General features: G+C 57.3%; 2 protein-coding genes across 5 annotated transcripts; one reads left to right on the top strand and one right to left on the bottom strand.

The window, feature by feature from the left end:
• Positions 1-173: 173 nt before the first annotated feature.
• On the top strand, positions 174-1,977 carry PNMT (phenylethanolamine N-methyltransferase). The gene is made up of 3 exons (XM_047706424.1): positions 174-628; positions 1,186-1,393; positions 1,482-1,977. Exons 1-3 carry the CDS (start codon positions 427-429, stop codon positions 1,921-1,923), a joined length of 852 nt encoding a protein of 283 aa, XP_047562380.1. The 5' UTR covers positions 174-426; the 3' UTR covers positions 1,924-1,977.
• A 2,071-nt stretch (positions 1,978-4,048) lies between these two features.
• Positions 4,049-15,243, bottom strand: PGAP3 (post-GPI attachment to proteins phospholipase 3). 4 transcript variants are annotated; one of them, XM_047706419.1, is made up of 8 exons: positions 14,999-15,241; positions 13,466-13,563; positions 12,313-12,465; positions 6,092-6,154; positions 5,405-5,466; positions 4,907-5,061; positions 4,401-4,605; positions 4,049-4,229 (listed from the first exon to the last, which is right to left on the bottom strand). In XM_047706419.1, the coding sequence occupies exons 1-8, from the start codon at positions 15,177-15,179 to the stop codon at positions 4,166-4,168; spliced, it is 981 nt and encodes a 326-aa protein (XP_047562375.1). In that variant the 5' UTR covers positions 15,180-15,241; the 3' UTR covers positions 4,049-4,165. The 4 variants fall into 4 exon arrangements, with proteins under 4 accessions (XP_047562375.1, XP_047562376.1, XP_047562377.1 ...); XM_047706420.1 differs by having other exon boundaries at positions 4,907-5,043; positions 14,999-15,240; XM_047706421.1 differs by lacking the exon at positions 12,313-12,465 and having other exon boundaries at positions 14,999-15,243.
• Between the last annotated feature and the right edge of the window lie 382 nt (positions 15,244-15,625).

Below are 15,625 nucleotides of genomic sequence, written 5' to 3'. Positions count from 1 at the left end.
CGAACCCTGGCCAGAGAGAAAGGATGGGGTGGTGGGGGGAAGCGGGTGAATGTGAATGGCTGGGGAGCCGGCGGAGAGCGACGGGAGGAGCTGCGGACCCGCGGGACAGGGATCTAAGGGTCCTGGGGGCACGGAGCTGGCTTTGACCGGTGAGGCAAAGGGGGGGGGGGGGCTGGGAGGGAGCAGCTGCGGGGCCGGGGGGGGGGGGGGTGTGGCAGGCAGGCCCGGGCCCCCCCCCCACGCGCCCCGAGTGTCCTGCTGCTCGGGACACTAAGGGAGATGGATGGGGTAGGGGAGATGCAGCGCCGAGCCCCGGGCGGCTCCTGGCGCGGCCGCCGCCCCCGCAACGGAGGGTCGGGCGGGGAGTCGCACAGCAGATAAAGGGGCCGCGAGGCGAGAGAGGACAGCGCGGACGACGGCGGCGGCATGAGCAAGGCAGACCCGAATCCCGCTGCGGGCACGGCCCCCGACTCGGACCCTGGCCCGGCGGCCGTCGCCTCGGCCTACCAGCGCTTCGAGCCCCGCGCCTACCTCCGCAACAACTACGCGCCCCCTCGGGGGGACCTGAGCCACCCGGATGGCGTCGGGCCTTGGAAGCTGCGCTGCTTGGCGCAGACCTTCGCCACGGGTGAGCGCGGGGAAACTGAGGCCCAGAGGACAAGAAGGCATCGGGGAGCTAAACAGGGATACGTGCGCGAGCCCTATGGGAACCAAGAAGTAGCGATAGATTGTTAAGAGGTGAAAATAGAAGAGGAAGAGAAGCAGTATCTCTTAGGGCGCAGAGGAGAGACCCGTGGAGAAGGCATTGGGAGGTGAAATAGCAGATGCAGGAAAGAGACCCCAGAGACCTCCTGAGACAGAGAGGGAGGAGATGGGAGAGGGAAGAGAGGCCCCTGGCTGAACTGCCAGGGACCTCAGGACTTCCCCACCTAAGCCTCACAGGTAGGGACAGTCATACAGATGTGGAACTGAATCTCAGAGGGGTTCAATCCCTTTCCCAAAGTCGGCCAGTCGGCGTCAGGGCCAGGACTCAGACCCAGGTTAGCTAATGCTTTTTCCAGAGAGAGGCACACTTCTGGAGGAAGGGAGAACAACTGGGAGAAGCCAGTGAGGGAGGGAGGGACTGAGGAGGGGGAGCCTGGACAGGGCTGGCACAGGACCCTCCTCCGCTGCCCCCCACTCCAGGTGAGGTGTCAGGACACAGCCTCATCGACATTGGTTCAGGCCCTACCATATACCAGCTGCTCAGCGCCTGCGCCCACTTTGAGGACATCACCCTGACAGATTTTCTGGAGGTGAACCGCCAGGAGCTGGGGCTCTGGCTGCGGGAGGAGCCAGGCGCCTTCGACTGGAGCACCTATAGTCGGCACGTCTGCCTCATCGAGGGCAAGGGGTAAGGGGGTTGCCCGTGCAGCGCGGGTGGGGGGCAACCGAGGACTGAGCATGGGGTGGCCCTGAGCCCTGGTCCTGCCCTGGTACAGGGAGTCCTGGCAGGAGAAGGAGCTCCAGCTGCGAGCCAGGGTGAAGCGGGTCTTGCATATCGATGTGCACCAGCCCCAGCCACTGGGTGCTGGGAGCCCGGCGCCCCTGCCTGCCGATGCCCTGGTCTCTACCTTCTGCCTGGAGGCTGTGAGCCCAGACCTTGCCAGCTTCCAGAGGGCCCTGGACCACATCACCACCCTGCTGAGGCCTGGGGGGCACCTCCTCCTCATCGGGGCCCTGGAGGAGTCATGGTACCTGGCTGGGGAGGCCAGGCTGGCGGTGGTGCCCATGGGGAAGGAGGAGGTCATGGAGGCGTTGGTCCGCAGCGGCTATGAGGTGCGGGACCTGCGTACCTACGTCATGCCTGCCTGCCTTCAGACTGGGGTAGATGATGTCAAGGGCATCTTCTTCGCCTGGGCCCAGAAGAAGGTGGCGGTGTGATGGCCCAGTGCACCCAGATCCCCTGTGATGTGAGGTGGCACATAATAAAGAAGTTCCTCCTGCTGAGCATCAGCTTTGTCTGTGGCTCTCTCTGGGCTTGTGGGGCTGTGGAAGCCACCAACCCTAGCCTTTTTTTTCCAGAAGCTTCCATGACAGGTTTCTTTACCACTCATTCTTCCCAAACTAAGGAAAGGCAAGGCCAGAGGGAGCTCGTTCAGCATCTGCTTGCTGTGTGCCAGGCACACTAGTCCTCACACTCAGCAGGTCCTATTGTCTTGTTTGCAGGTGAAGCTAAGAAAGGTTAAGTAACAAACAGCAGCAGAGCCTAGTTTAGACCAGAAGGGGAGGAGAGAGGGATAATCAGGAGACTGAGTAGAGAGTACAGGGGGAGGGAGTGACAATCCAGGCACCAGTTCCCTCCCCCAGAGCACTCCCCCCAGCTCTGCATCTGCTCCCTGCCATCCCCACCTCCATGTGCCTAGGTAGAGACCCCACCTGCCTACTGCCTCCAGCCAGCTGTGTGCTTCTTCCCTCCGGCCCACACTACTCACACAAAGGAGCTAAACAAGGGTAGATGAGGCTGAGATTTGGTTTATTAAGAATGTCCCTTGCTACCCTCCTATCTTAAAATAGTTCTCAATATCAAAAGAAACACAGGCCACCCAAGTCTGCGGCTGGAGTCCTAGCACAGCACCTCTACACCCCAGGGAGGGACAAGGGGGTTGGGAAAGAACAAGAATCCAGATTCCCTGCTCCAATCACAGAGACTGCCTTTGGATGGAAAGTTTCTGGAGCTCCACATGCTATCCTTGCGGAGCAAGAATGTACTCAGGCTGCCGGCAGCTAGCAGGGGTCACCTTTACTGGGGTACAGATACAGCATGGCCCCTGCCTGCCTCTGGGAAGGCCAGAAACCAGACCCAGCCACAGGTCTTTGCCGCTTCTCCCTCAGATTGCCCCCCAAGGTCCAGGCTGTGACAGAGAGGCTTAGCAGGGAGAGCATGGGGAGAAGGGGAGGGCAACCAAGCCTAGGAGAGGAGACGGACAGGAAGGCTGGAGAGGCCCTTCCTCCCTCGGCCTCCCGAGAGAGGCTGGTTCTGGAGGATGATTTGAGTTGTGTAGGGGTCCTCTGAGATCTGGAGGGCGGCTGTAAAGTGGGGGCAACAGACAGGAAGACACACATGCAGTCTGGACAGCCGAACTCCACCGAGCCAGCCCCTGAGGACGTCCGGGCTCTCGGCCTGGCCTGGGGCTCTGTGCGGAGCTGCATGCAGTAGAAAGGTGACCAGAGCACCTGTTTTCCTCCAACCTGCCTCCCCCCCCGCCGCCACGTGGCACACCCACAGCACTCACACTCACCTCACCCCCAGTCTCTGCAAACTGCCCTGCCCCACACTCACCCACCTGTCCTGCAACACACACTTTCAAACCACTCACAGCCCTCCCCACTCTCCACACATGCTCACACCCACTGTCCCACCCACCATCCCACACACTCAGGCCTGTGCCCACCACCCTGTCACCTATGCATGCGCTCAGTCTAGCTCACACTCCCTTACACATTCATGTGCAGGCTTCTGACCAGGAGACCAGCCAAGGAGCCAGAGGGACTCCTGTCCTGGGCTCTCTGGGGTTCTGGTCCCAAAGGCGGAATGCAGTGAGTTCTTCTGGGGGTCTGGCTGAGGCAACAGCCGGGATGAGACCACTTGCCAATCCCAGCAGCTTGGTCCCTCAAGATCCCATGGGGAGGAGACCTGCCAGGAAACTTGGGCAGCCAAAGAGCAAGAGTCTATTGCCACCTAGTGGTGCCCTGAAGGAGGGCAGGGGTAAGAGAGGGGGGACCCCCGCTGTGTTCCCAAAGGCCTGTCTCCCAGCTAGACAGACAGGTGTGGGAAGCATCCAGGCGTTGAGGGATGTGAGGAAGAGGTTGACGGAGAACCAGAGGCAGCTCTCCTCTCAGCGGAGCTAAGAACACAGTTCCATTCCAGTTCTCCAGGAACCAGAGGTGCTGCCCATGCTCCAACCCCAGATGCTGACAGGCCAAGCCTGAACAGAACCTGAGATCTGTGAGGGCCCTGTCGGGGCAAGCGAGGTGATGGGCAGTTACATGATTCTGGGCCCATACCCTTCATGTCCAAATTCAAGATGCTAAAAGACAAAAATCGTCTCAAGGATTCTGGGAGAAGGGGAGCCAGCAGGGAGAGGGCAGAATCCCCAGCAGGGCAGACCCACTCCCAGGGCCTTCAGTCCAGCTTGAACTTGGTCTCTGATTCCTTCAGCAGATACAGGCTGTCATCTTTCAGAAAGCTGTGGACAGAGGGAGGAGCCCACTGAGGTCTGGCTTTGAAAGCACCCCGTGGGGGAGAGCATGGGCAAGCCAGCAGGGGGTGAACCGTGCACAGAGGCCTTAGTCTCCTCCAAGAAGCCAGTGAGGATGGACACAAACAAGGGGCCCACTGGGCGGCGAGTAGCACCCACCTGAAGAAGAGGACATGGACAGGGATGGTGCTGATGTGCCAGATGGCGTGGGCATCCAGGACCCAGAAGAAAGGCGGGAAGTCGAGCAGCTCGAGCAGGGACAAGCCCTGTAGCAGCAGGACCACCACCATGCACTTGCGGACGTGAGGCAGCCGATGCTGGTTCCGCAGGCACCAGGCCAGCCACCACACCACGTTCACCAGGCCTGCGCACGGGTGGGGGTGGGGAGAGGCTCACTGCCTGCACCTCCCTCTGCCCCTCCCCCCACAAAGCCTCCCCTGTCCTCATGCTCTTTGACCCCAGGGCCATCTTCCGACTCTCCTCCCAGCCTCCCCTCTTCCACCTCAAGTTCTTTCCCCCTCCCCCACCCTAAGAGCCTCTCTAGAACCTTCTCTAGGAACACCACCAAATCCCTTCCCGCACCCCAGGCCAGCAGTTTACACGTGGTCCAAGTGCTCCCCTTTCCCCACAACCCCTGGGGGCCTCAGTCCCTCCTCCTGCCTCACCAATAGCCACATTGGCCGCCAGGTTGTAGCCATAGTCGAAACGGACGAGGCTCAGGTAGGAGACGTGCGCCGTCAGCATCAGCAGCAGGAGGGCCCGGAAGGCGCTGACCACGGCTGGGTGCTGCAGCCCCACGGTCCTGCCCCGCCGTCCAGAGCTACTCAGGTGGAGGGTGGCCCGTGCCCAGAGCAGCATTCCCTAAGCAGCCCTTCACCCTGGCGTCAGTATGGGGAAGCCACTGCCCTCCTCCTCCAGGGGCCTGGGACCAAGTGCAACTGCTCCTTGGAAAGAGTCAGGGCCACTCGCTCTACCCCAGAGTCCCCATCCAGAGCAGCCCGGAGGGTGTGTGTGTGTGTGTGTGTGCGCACGCGTGTGTGCGTGTGCATGCGTGTGCTGGGCTGCAAGGCCCCGGGGGGAAACACCCCTAGGGATGGGTGAGGCCACCCGGTTCTGCCCCCCCCCACCTGATTTTGCTCCTACTGGGGCCAGGATGGGCTCACCTGACACAGCACAGATAGACGGAGTGTAGGATGACGGTGGAGGCACAGAAGTAATCCATTTTCTGAGGACAGAGAGAGCTGGATGAGGGGCCAGCGTGAAGGGAGAGGGAGGTGGGCAGGGCCCCGAGAGGACCCAGCACCAATGGGGCGCAGGGGGCCAGGTGGGGCGGCAGAGGCACTGTCTGGAAGTCCTAGGCCTATGTGACACAGCGGGGGTGCTGGGGGGTGGTGTCAATGTCTCGCGCTCCCTCTGTCACTGTTTCACTCCTAAATTTAATGGTCAGATCCCTGTAGTCACATTATAGAACTTGTTAAAATGTCCACAGCAGCAAGGCTTTGGGGGCATTGGGGAGGTGCCTACCAGGGCTCCAGGACGCCACAGAAAGCAGAGCGCAGGTGAGTCCCACAGCTGTGGGCCCAGGTCCCGGTGGCTCCCTCATTGGCTGGGGGACCTTGGGCAGGCCATTGGTCCTTTCCAAGGTTCAGCTGCCTCATCAGTTAAGAGCCAGTGCTCACACCTGCCTCCCAAGGGTCAAGGGAGGCGCAGGTGCACGAAGAGGTTAAAAGGGCCTGGGGCGGAGCAAGGGCTCTGTGATCGGAGTCCCTAGGAAACCTAAGAGACCTCAACCCCTTCTGGGGTCCTTTGGGACTGCCCCACACAGGAAGGGGAGAAGGAGGGGCGCTCACCTCTGTGAGGTCGGTGTCCTTGGTGTGGAAGACTGTGGACCAGAACCAAGCATTGAGGGAAACCTGCAGGGAGGGGCTAGTAAGCGCGGTGTCCTGAGGTGGGGAGAAGCCCTAGGGCACCCACATGGGTCTCACTCTGGAGCACAGAAATATGCTTCCCTCTGCCTCCAAAGCCCCCCCCAACCAAACAATGCCCTCAGCCGGCTGCAGCCCTGACCCCCAGGCCACGGGGGATGGGGCCTCCACAGGTTCCGGCCTGGCCTAGGAACCAGTTCTGGCAGAGCCAAGTTCCCTGCTTACTAAATCACTAAGACAACAGCCCCCGGGGGGGCGGGGAGGCTCACCTCCTCCCCCAACCAGCAGGTGATGACAGCCCCGCCCGGGCCAGGGGAGCTGGTGACCTCAGCCTCTGGGGGCGGGAATGAAGTGGGTGGGGTGGAGGGGCTCGAGCCAGCTTGGGGCGTGTCCAGAGCAAAGCAAGCAAGACAGGGAGATCGAGCTGATCCCACTGGGGCCAAGTCTCTACGGAGGAGGCTGGCCCGGGGAGCCCAGCTTCCTCCTGGGTGGGCCGGCCCAACCCGCCTGACCAGTGTCTGCTGCTCCCAAGCTCTGGGAGGAGCGGAAGGCTGGAGGGGCTGTGGTGGGCACGGGCCCAGGAGCACGTCTGGGGCCTTTCCCCTGGAAATAAACTGCAAGGAGACAGCACAAAACCTCTTGCAAATGAATCCTAGATCTTGTGGGAGCTGGGGCGGTACCCATGGTGGATGCCCAGATCATGGAGAAAAGGGTGGGCTCGGGAGTGGGTGGGGAGGCTCCTACACTGGGAAACCAGGGACAGCCCATCAAAGGGAAAAACAGGCAGCGAGAGGTCTGGCCTGGGATGCACTGGAGATAGGGAGGGGTGCCCTTGAGGCCGGGAACAAGCCTGCCTGAGATGGGTGAAGGCCAGGAGCTGCTCATTTGGGTCCAGGACAGCAGGAAAACTGGCAGGGAGGAGGCCTCTCCACCCAGTCCCGCAGCAGGAAGGCCAGGGCGGCAGGATGGGTCCCTTACTGCAGGCCCAAAGTGGTTTTATGAGAGCACGGAAAAAGCAAAGGGGGCGGCGGCAGGCCAGGCTCTCTGCAAAGGCAGTCAGTAGTAGAAGTCTCTGGAGGCTCAGGTAGCCCCATGCGAGCCTGTCTGGCCTGGGTCCTAGGCTGAGTCTCTCTCTCAGCTTATGCTCCCCATGACCTGGACAAAGGCCCTGCCCTCGGCCTGAGCTTCCTCCTGTGACTCATCAGGGCCTAACCTAAGTGACCCTCTCCAGCCCCAACATCGGGGGACTATTCCATGCCAGGCTGCGTGCTCTTTGGAAGATGGCCATCCAGTCCCCATGACCCTTCCCCAGAGATGGTATAAGAGGCATGGCCTGGAGGCAGGGACAGCATGGAGTGGCTTCTCAGACACTGCTCCCAAAAGGTCTGTGAGGCTCAGGATCAGCGTGGGGAGAGGAGGAGACTTGGGGCTGGAGGCAGGGCCCCAGGGCAGGCCAGAAATAGGGACGCCCTCAGGGACGACAGTGGCCATGGAGCCAGTAGGAGAGGGAGGTGAAGGGGAAGGTGGCAGGGACTGGCAACCAACCAGGCCTCCCTGTCACCCACAGCAGAAAGGGAGAGGTGACAAGAGGACTGAGCTAAGTGGTCGTTCTTGGGCTGGGGGACAGCATGGGACCAGGGCTTAGCTCCACCAACAGAGTGAGAGCCGCCTGCTGCCCTGTTCAACTGCCTCTCCAGGGGGCCTTCCACTTACAGACACCCACCTGAAGCCTGGACTCTGCACCCCTGAAAAGTCCTTTCTCCCCTGAACCCTGTCCCATTATGAGGGACTCCTCTTCTGACCTTCTCCTCAGACTTGGGAGAGAAGTGTCATTAAGAATGCAACCCCCCGGGGCGCCTGGGTGGCTCAGTGGGTTAAGCCTCTGCCTTTGGCTCAGGTCATGATCTCAGGGTTCTGGGATGGAGCCCCACATCCGGCTCTCTGCTCAGCGCGGGGGAGCCTGCTTCCTCCTCTCTGCCTGCCTCTCTACCTACTTGTGATCTCTGTCAAATAAATAAATAAAATCTTAAAAAAAAAAAAATGCAGCCCCCAAGGTTAGGGTGCCAGGGTTCAAATCCTGGCCCTGCATTTCCCATGTGTCCTTGGGCAAGTTATTTAGCCTTGCTGGCCCCTGTTTTCTCATCTGTAAAATGGGAATGATCATAGTGTTCACAAGGATTTAATGAGCGATACAAGTGCAGTGTACAGCCCAGGACAGGTCAAACATGATGGGGCATTTCTTCCCAATTTGTTGACCAGAATGGAACCCTCACATCTCTCCACAGACTTGAGGCCAAAGAGGCCAAGTCTGCCTTCCGCTCTCCCCAAAGGCCAGAGAAGTCCAGGTGAAGAAAAGAGGTGATCTCCCTGTGGTGACCCCTCCCCCAAAACTGTTCATGCTGGAGGCAGAATGTCCACAGCCTCCATAATAAGATGGGCCCTGAGTTCAAGTTCTGCCTCAGTCCCTAAATAGCTCTGTGATCTTGAACCAATAAAATCTCTTGAGTTTCAGCTGTCTCATCTACCAGAGCGGCTTAATAAAGATACTCAGTGCACGAAAGGGACTAGAAGATGCTGTCTGCAGAATGCCTGGCAGAGAGAAGCCGCTCGTTGGACGGGTGCTGCTGTGGCCACTGGCACACAATGGGTCCCTAAATGTCAGTCTCCCCCAGGATTCACGGAAGAGATACTATTTCTTTTCACGCGGAGTTTGTAATCAAGACTCAAGTGAAAAGGACAGACAGACATGGAAGGAAGGGAGAGGCTCCAAGAGACCGAAGTGTGTGGCTGCTCCCGGACTCCTCCGCCAAGCTTGGGTAGAAGTGGGAGGGGGCAATGGTAACCGGCCAACCAGCCAGGCCCGGAAGGCGCTGGGCTGCCCAGCAGGCATTGGGAGCTTTGTGTAAACACTGAGGAAAGGGGGAAGCCAGGGGCAGGGTGCCAACAAAGGTAGGAATGGAGGGGGACAGGGAAAGCTCCGGGAGGGAGAGCAGGAGGCTGTTTCAGTCTGTCGGAAAATAAGAAAATTGAGACAAATATATCACAGCCGTGAAACTGGTTGGATGCCAAATGAGCCAGATCTGTCAGGAATTTGACCCCAGTGCTAAGCCCCAGTGCTCGGGGCTTGTCACTGACACCGTGACGGTGGGGACATGTGGCTCTTTAAATAGCTTGGTGTCTCAGAAGTGGGGGAGGCAGAATGTTAAATATGATGCCTGCTGCCATCCTGGCCTCCCCCCCCCAACAGGCCACAATGTCTCGCCCCCTGCCTCAAGCAGAGCAACCCTGCCCCACCTCCCTCTTTAGAGGGAAGAGGGGAAGAGGCGGATGAGATGGGGGGGAAGATAGCTTTTTCCACCATCAAAAAGGATTCCTTGATTTCCTGCCTTTGTCTGTTGCACTGGCTCCTGTTTGACCAGTGGGAAGTCCTTCCTGAAGTCTAACCATCATTCTGCTGCAGGCTCAACCTGTCTCTTCTCGTGGTTTCTGCAGCAGAGGCAGAACATAGTCAGTCCCCACCTCCATCCATCAACCTGCAGGGACAGTCTGGGCTCTCCTGGCCCCTCATTCTCTCCCTCCCCTCTACTTCTAAGGATCTTTCCTTACTAGACGAAAGGTGGGGAACTGGTTTGGCCTCCTGGCTTTGCAGAGAGCAGGCACCCCTAGTTTCCAGAAATCAAAGAGCTCTGGCAGGCTCTCCCAAAGCCTGGCTGATGTCCAGCCCAAGCCAGGACCAGACGTCAAGGCAGAGATTACTCCCTTGTGCCAAAGCTTCGCCAGCCCTGCTGGGGGAGCAGCTCCTCATTTCCCAGGGGAAAAGACAGAGAAAACTCTCCCAAGACTTAACCTGGAAAAGGCCTTCCGATCCTACCCCAACAGCAATCAGGAGCCTCACTCACTCCAGAAGACCCAGCCCTAGACAAAGTCCACCTCCACACCCTCCATTCAGCTCAGGATCCCTCCCTCCCGTAAACACGGGCACACAGGACCAAAGATCAAGTATAAAGATCAAGTGTAAAATCAAAGGGAGTGTGGGCACCGACACTCGTTCCCTCGAGGACCTAGTGCCAGCATGTGGGGGTTCCATGTTCCAGAACCCCATATCCTGTAAGATGTCCCCAGGTATCTGCCTCTCTCAACCTAACATCTCCTGCTCTGTCCCTAAGTGTCCTCAGTAGACTGGACTGCGGGATACCAGAAGGCCTGACCCTCCCTGAGAGGGAAGCTGAGTGGCAGACACCAGAGAGATCAAAGACCCAAGAATCAGGGAGATCAAGACAAGAGTTGTGACGTGACCTCTGGCAAAGGATGGGACCCTCTGAGTTCCCCCCAGACCCATGGGTCTATCCAAGGCGGCGCTCAGCTTTGTTCAGAGAGGTCAGGCAGGGCTGTCCAGCGCTCTTTAGTAGGGGTGGGGGCAGGGGGGTGCAGGCTGTGGGCCCAGACAGCAGTGACCCTGGAAGAACCCCCAGGGAAAGGAGACAGGTGTACCCTCCTCGATTTCTCTGCCCTTCCTGCTTTCTTGGCCAGGACCAAACTCCCTCCTCTGAGAGCGGCCTAAACAGGAAGTGGTGGTTCCAGGCCACCCATGGCCAGTACAGGGTAAGAAGATGCCAGGCCCCGGCCTACACAAGCATCCCTGCTCCCCAGCACTCAGGGCCTCTCTGTGCCACCTTACCTCTCCCTCCTCTCCTCTCCACCCAGCCACATTGTGCCCCATTGACCTTTCCAAGGGGATCCCACTTCCCCCACCTTCCGCCCCTCTGCTTACTAGGCACTGCAACCACTCTCACTCCTCTAATCTATTTGCTACCACAATAGCCAGAAAATGAGCTTTCCAAGCAAATCTACTCCTGAAACCTCTCCTCTTCAACCCTCGGGGCTTCCTGAGGCTTCAAGAGAGTCAAGATCGAAAGTGTTAATGTGCCCCCAGGCTCTCCACGGGCTGGCCCCCTTCCCTGCCCACCCGCCACCTGTCTCGCACCCACTCTCTGGTTTCCAGCATGGCAGGCCTCCCGGCCTTTCAGGTTCTCACTCTCTTCTGTGTGTGCACATTCTGCATCTTCTGTATAGATGACTCCTCCTACTCTCCCTGAATTCACCTAGCTAACAGTCATTCATCATCCTGATCTTACTTCCAGGGCCCCGTCCTCCAGGAAGCCCTCCCTGACTGCCTCGTACTGGTCTGGTCCAGTGCCCCCTCACATGCCCCTACAGTTTTACCTTCAGTTGTGTGCTTGTGTGGTTAGGACTGGAGGGCAGGAATCTGTTTTTTCTTTTCTTGCTTTGTCTTTTTAAGTAAGCTCTACACCCAACGTGGGACTTGAATTCAGGACCCTGAGATTAAGAGTTGGCATGCTCTCCGACTGAGCCAGGCAGATGCCCCCTGTATTTATATACTTTTGGATCTCCAGCACTCACTTGAGTGCTGGGCACATGGGAGGTACTCAATACACAAATGAATGGATGCTTTGGTGGCAGGCAGGTGAGTGAGCACAGAAGCTTACAGTGGGGGTTCTGAGGGCAGCCTCTTACTCTCACACCCTCCCAAGGTCATCACAGTGCAGAGCTGTACCCTAGTCTGTGCTTCTCACATGATTCCAGGCCCTTGATGCTGGCTCCTCTGCCCAGTTGCACTGTGAAGCTCCAAGACTGCTCTGGAAACTCACATGGGACATATTTCAGTTTCTCCAGGAGGGTCTAAGACCAGGCTGAGCTCTGCATGGAGTCCTGTGGCTGCCGTACCTCCAGGCCTGGGCTGGGACTGAGGGTTGCATGGACTCGTCCAGAGGGGTCCCTACAAGCATGCTCCCTACCACGCATGTCCCTTCTGTGCTTGTAAACTGCCCTACTGGGTCTCTTAGTGGCTTCTGCCCTCAGGACAAAATTCTCTCCTCCCTCCCTCCCTCTCTTCCTCCTTCCCTCCCCCACAAACAGCCTGGCCTAGGACTCTGCTAGAAAGGTAAGGTCTGATCCAGCACCTCCCTGTTTTCTCCCTAGACCTAAGCACCCACAGCTGCAGTTTTTGACCTGGAAAACACAGAGGAAGGCAGGGGAAGGCAAGCCCTGTTGGGTGAGAACGGGGATCGAAGAGTTCCTCCTTCCTAGATGAGGGTTTAGGGCAGGAGTCCCAGCAAGTTACCTACCCAGGCGAAGGCCACGCAGGTGGGATACATGGGGGAGGAGGCTGGCACGGAGGTGTAGTAGCGGCACAGCATCACCAGGCTGGCCAAACCGTTGAGGAAAGAGGCCATGGCAGAAGCTGGCTCTTGGAAGAACAGGAACCGGGAGAAGGGCCACTGAAAAGGGAGCACATGGAGGGGGCCTGAGGGGCAAGCAACCCCCAGCCAGCCCGACCCGCTTTTCCTTGACATGCCACATCAACAGGTCTTCAGCTGGTTCCTTAGCTCTGGACCTTGGCCAAAGCTTCAGGTCCAGTCCCTGTTTGGGTCATTGTGCTCTCCTCCAGGCCCCAGCTGAAGGTCCTCCCTCTGTGCCGGCCAGCATTCACAGCACTGTAAGCCTGGTCTCTGGGAAGACCAGGCGGGCCAGTGTAAGTGGCTCAGTATGGCCTGGTGGAAAGAGCATAGACTCGCCATCCAGAAACCTGAGGTCCTAATCTGTCCTTCTTCTACCACTGACCACAGGCCTCTGAGCCTTAGCTTATTCTGACAAACTGGGGAGAATTATTCTTGTCAACCTCAACAGTCTAGAATAAGTTCATCTTGGGTGACAAAGCAGTAGCAGGGGAGGGGGTCAGGGGATGGGGAAACGGGGTGATGGGCATTAAGTAGGGCACGTGACATGATGAGCACCAGGCGTTATATGTGACTGATGAATAACTGACCTCTACCTCTGAAACTAAGAATGTATTCTACGTTGGCTGAGTTTAAATTAAAAAAAAAAGAAGAAGAAGAAAAGAAAAAGCATTAGCAATCCAAGGGGGGTATTACTATTTTAACCCAGACTACTACTACTGAAGAAGCAAAAGAAAGCATGCTGGGGAGGGGGGTCAGGAAACTCATTCTTGTAGCAAGGTGGACATTCAGCCACCCTCCCTAAGAAGTCCACCATCACTCTCTGAGGTCACACAGCTTCCCAGACCTTCTAAGTCCAAATCCAGAGCCAAGACTCACTGATTCCATCTGATAATATGAAAACTAGAGATTCTGAGAATAAGCACTGGCCCTAAACACCAACCCGTATCACCCCCCAGCTCAGACTGCCTGACTCAGGGGTATCTTTCTCCTACAGCACTGTCACCATATACCATATACCTACCCCGACCCTCCAACTCACCTTGCCATGGAACTGAGGCACTTTGTGACCTTCCTTGAGGTAGAGGCCAACAGTGACCCACATACACTCATACTTACAGTCATCCTGACAGGTCCAGCCTGAAACACAGAAATGGGACCCGGTGAACTCCCCATCATGAGAGGTACAGAGAGAGGTCAAATGGGACCCAAACTCAAATCCAGGCTAAGAGGGCCTGCAGGTCGGAGAGAACCAGATGAAATCTCAAAATTCTAGCTTCCCGCTTGGTTGTATGAGAGATGGTGGGCTACACACACAAAGGAAAGGCGTGTGTATGTGTGTGTGTTTTAGGGGATGGGGGTCTGCTGCGAGCAGAGATGTTTCTTCTCTTCTCCTTCCACCAAGATGGGAACTTTGGCATCTGACAGACTCTTCAATGGATAGGTGGGCTATGTTTGTTATTGCTGAACTTAGGCTTTGCTCTCACTCGCCAGGGAGGAACTCTTGCCATCTTACCCCGCTCACATGAAAATGAAGCCCAGGGGCACCTGGGTGGCTCAGTGGGTTAAAGCCTCTGCCTTCGGCTCAGGTCATGATCTCAGGGTCCTGGGATAGGGCCCCACATCGGGCTCTCTGCTCTGCGAGGAGCCTGCTTCCCTCTCTCTCTGCCTGCCTCTCTGCCTACTTGTGATCTCTCTGTCAAATAAATAAATAAAATCTTAAAAAAAAAAAAAAAAGAAAATGAAGCCCAAATTTTTCCCTCTGACTTTTGAGGCCCCAAACTGCTTATCCAACTTTATTTCCCATACTTCTTTTCAGGCACCCTGAACCCTGCTCCCGGAGTAAACCAAGATACCGGAGATGCTCAAATCTGCCCAGGGCTTCCATGCTCTCTGTTCCCTCTGGAGTGCAAAGGCAGAGTAAAGAGCACAAACTTGTAGTCAGACGGGCCAGAACTGGAAACTCCGCTTTACCACTTTCTGCCTGTGTGACTTAGGGCAGGGCACTTAACCTCTCCAAGTCTCCCCATTGTAAAATTGGGTGAAAGGTAATCACCTTCAAGGGTTGTGAAAATGACCGGACCTACTGTGACTCCTGTCACACACCAGCTGACCACTATGGCCACAGGTCCAAATTTAATGTATCCATCCTGAAGCCCTTCCCTTGCAGAAAGTTCCAAGGATGATCACTGCCCCTACAGTCTCAAAGCCAGAAATGATTCCTTCCTCCTCCATATGCCGCTATTGCTTGACTTAGGGGTCTTTTAGGACTCAAATCATCCTCTCCCTTGGGCTGGAGAAGGCTAATGTTCCCGTGAAGACTATGACCCCGAATGCCAGGACACTGGGTCCAATTTCAGTGTCATTCTAGGGCCAGTTCCCAGGAATATTAAATAAATACCTAATTGAATAAATAAAAAAGTAACTAAGACTGGCTGATGCTGCTCTGATCAACCGGGGGCTCCATTCACACTCATAACGGAGAAGGGGTAAACGAAGGTTCAGAGGTGGTTTAGGGGAGCAAGGGGGCAGAGCCAAGGCTGAGGGGCGGGGCTTTCCGCGGGGTGGGGCTTACCTGCTAAACTCATGTAGATTGGCTGGCGGGAACGGAAGTGCCTCAGTGCGCCCCCCGAGCAGTTCCGCTCTTCGCACCGGTGCACGCAGTCGCGGTACACCGGCTCGCGGTCGCCCTGGGAGCCGCTTGCCAGCGCGGCTGCTCCAGCTAGCAGCACCAGCCGCGCCGTCCGCCCGGCCATCCCTTCAACCTGGCCCTCCGCCGGCGGAGGAGCTTAGAAGTCTTCACTTCCGGAGTAACCGGAAGTGCCTTGTGTTCTGTATTCTGCTCTCGGGTGACGTCCACCCGCTTTAAATAAAAGTGCCCGGATTTCTGTGGGCGCCTGCCCCGCCCCTCGTCTTACTGTCATCTCCATATATTGAGGCGACAGGGCTAAGGGAAGGGGGATGCCAGGTGGGTTAAGGAGCAAAGTAAACTGGTCTTTTATCAACATGCGTCCTTTTTCTTCTCTATGCTTTCTTTTATGAAGTACGGTTATTTTTCCGTCACCAGCCCCGTCGAATTTCGCTTCCTAATGTACCTGGAACTGTCCACTTCTCTCCATCGGCACCACCCTGGTTTAAGGACATCATCATCTGTCGCCGAGACAGTCGCAGTGGCCCCTTCACGAGTCTCCCTGCCCCCTCC

The sequence above is a fragment of the Lutra lutra genome, chromosome 16, assembly GCF_902655055.1.
Source record: "Lutra lutra chromosome 16, mLutLut1.2, whole genome shotgun sequence".
NCBI classification, from domain to species: domain Eukaryota; kingdom Metazoa; phylum Chordata; class Mammalia; order Carnivora; family Mustelidae; genus Lutra; species Lutra lutra.
Note: the sequence above shows the minus strand (reverse complement) of the source record. Positions and strands in the feature narration are given on the sequence as shown.

Bases quoted from the DNA above. Each gene is read 5' to 3' on its own strand.
- PNMT (XM_047706424.1), top strand. From the start codon at position 427: ATGAGCAAGGCAGACCCGAATCCCGCTGCGGGCACGGCCCCCGACTCG. The intron at 629-1,185 runs GTGAGCGCGGGG...CCCCCACTCCAG, and splicing joins GGCGCAGACCTTCGCCACGG to GTGAGGTGTCAGGACACAGC. The intron at 1,394-1,481 runs GTAAGGGGGTTG...GCCCTGGTACAG, and splicing joins TGCCTCATCGAGGGCAAGGG to GGAGTCCTGGCAGGAGAAGG.
- PGAP3 (XM_047706419.1), bottom strand. From the start codon at position 15,179: ATGGCCGGGCGGACGGCGCGGCTGGTGCTGCTAGCTGGAGCAGCCGCG. The intron at 5,467-6,091 runs GTGAGCGCCCCT...CTCTGTCCTCAG, and splicing joins AGGACACCGACCTCACAGAG to AAAATGGATTACTTCTGTGC. The intron at 5,062-5,404 runs GTGAGCCCATCC...CCACCTGAGTAG, and splicing joins GTCTATCTGTGCTGTGTCAG to CTCTGGACGGCGGGGCAGGA.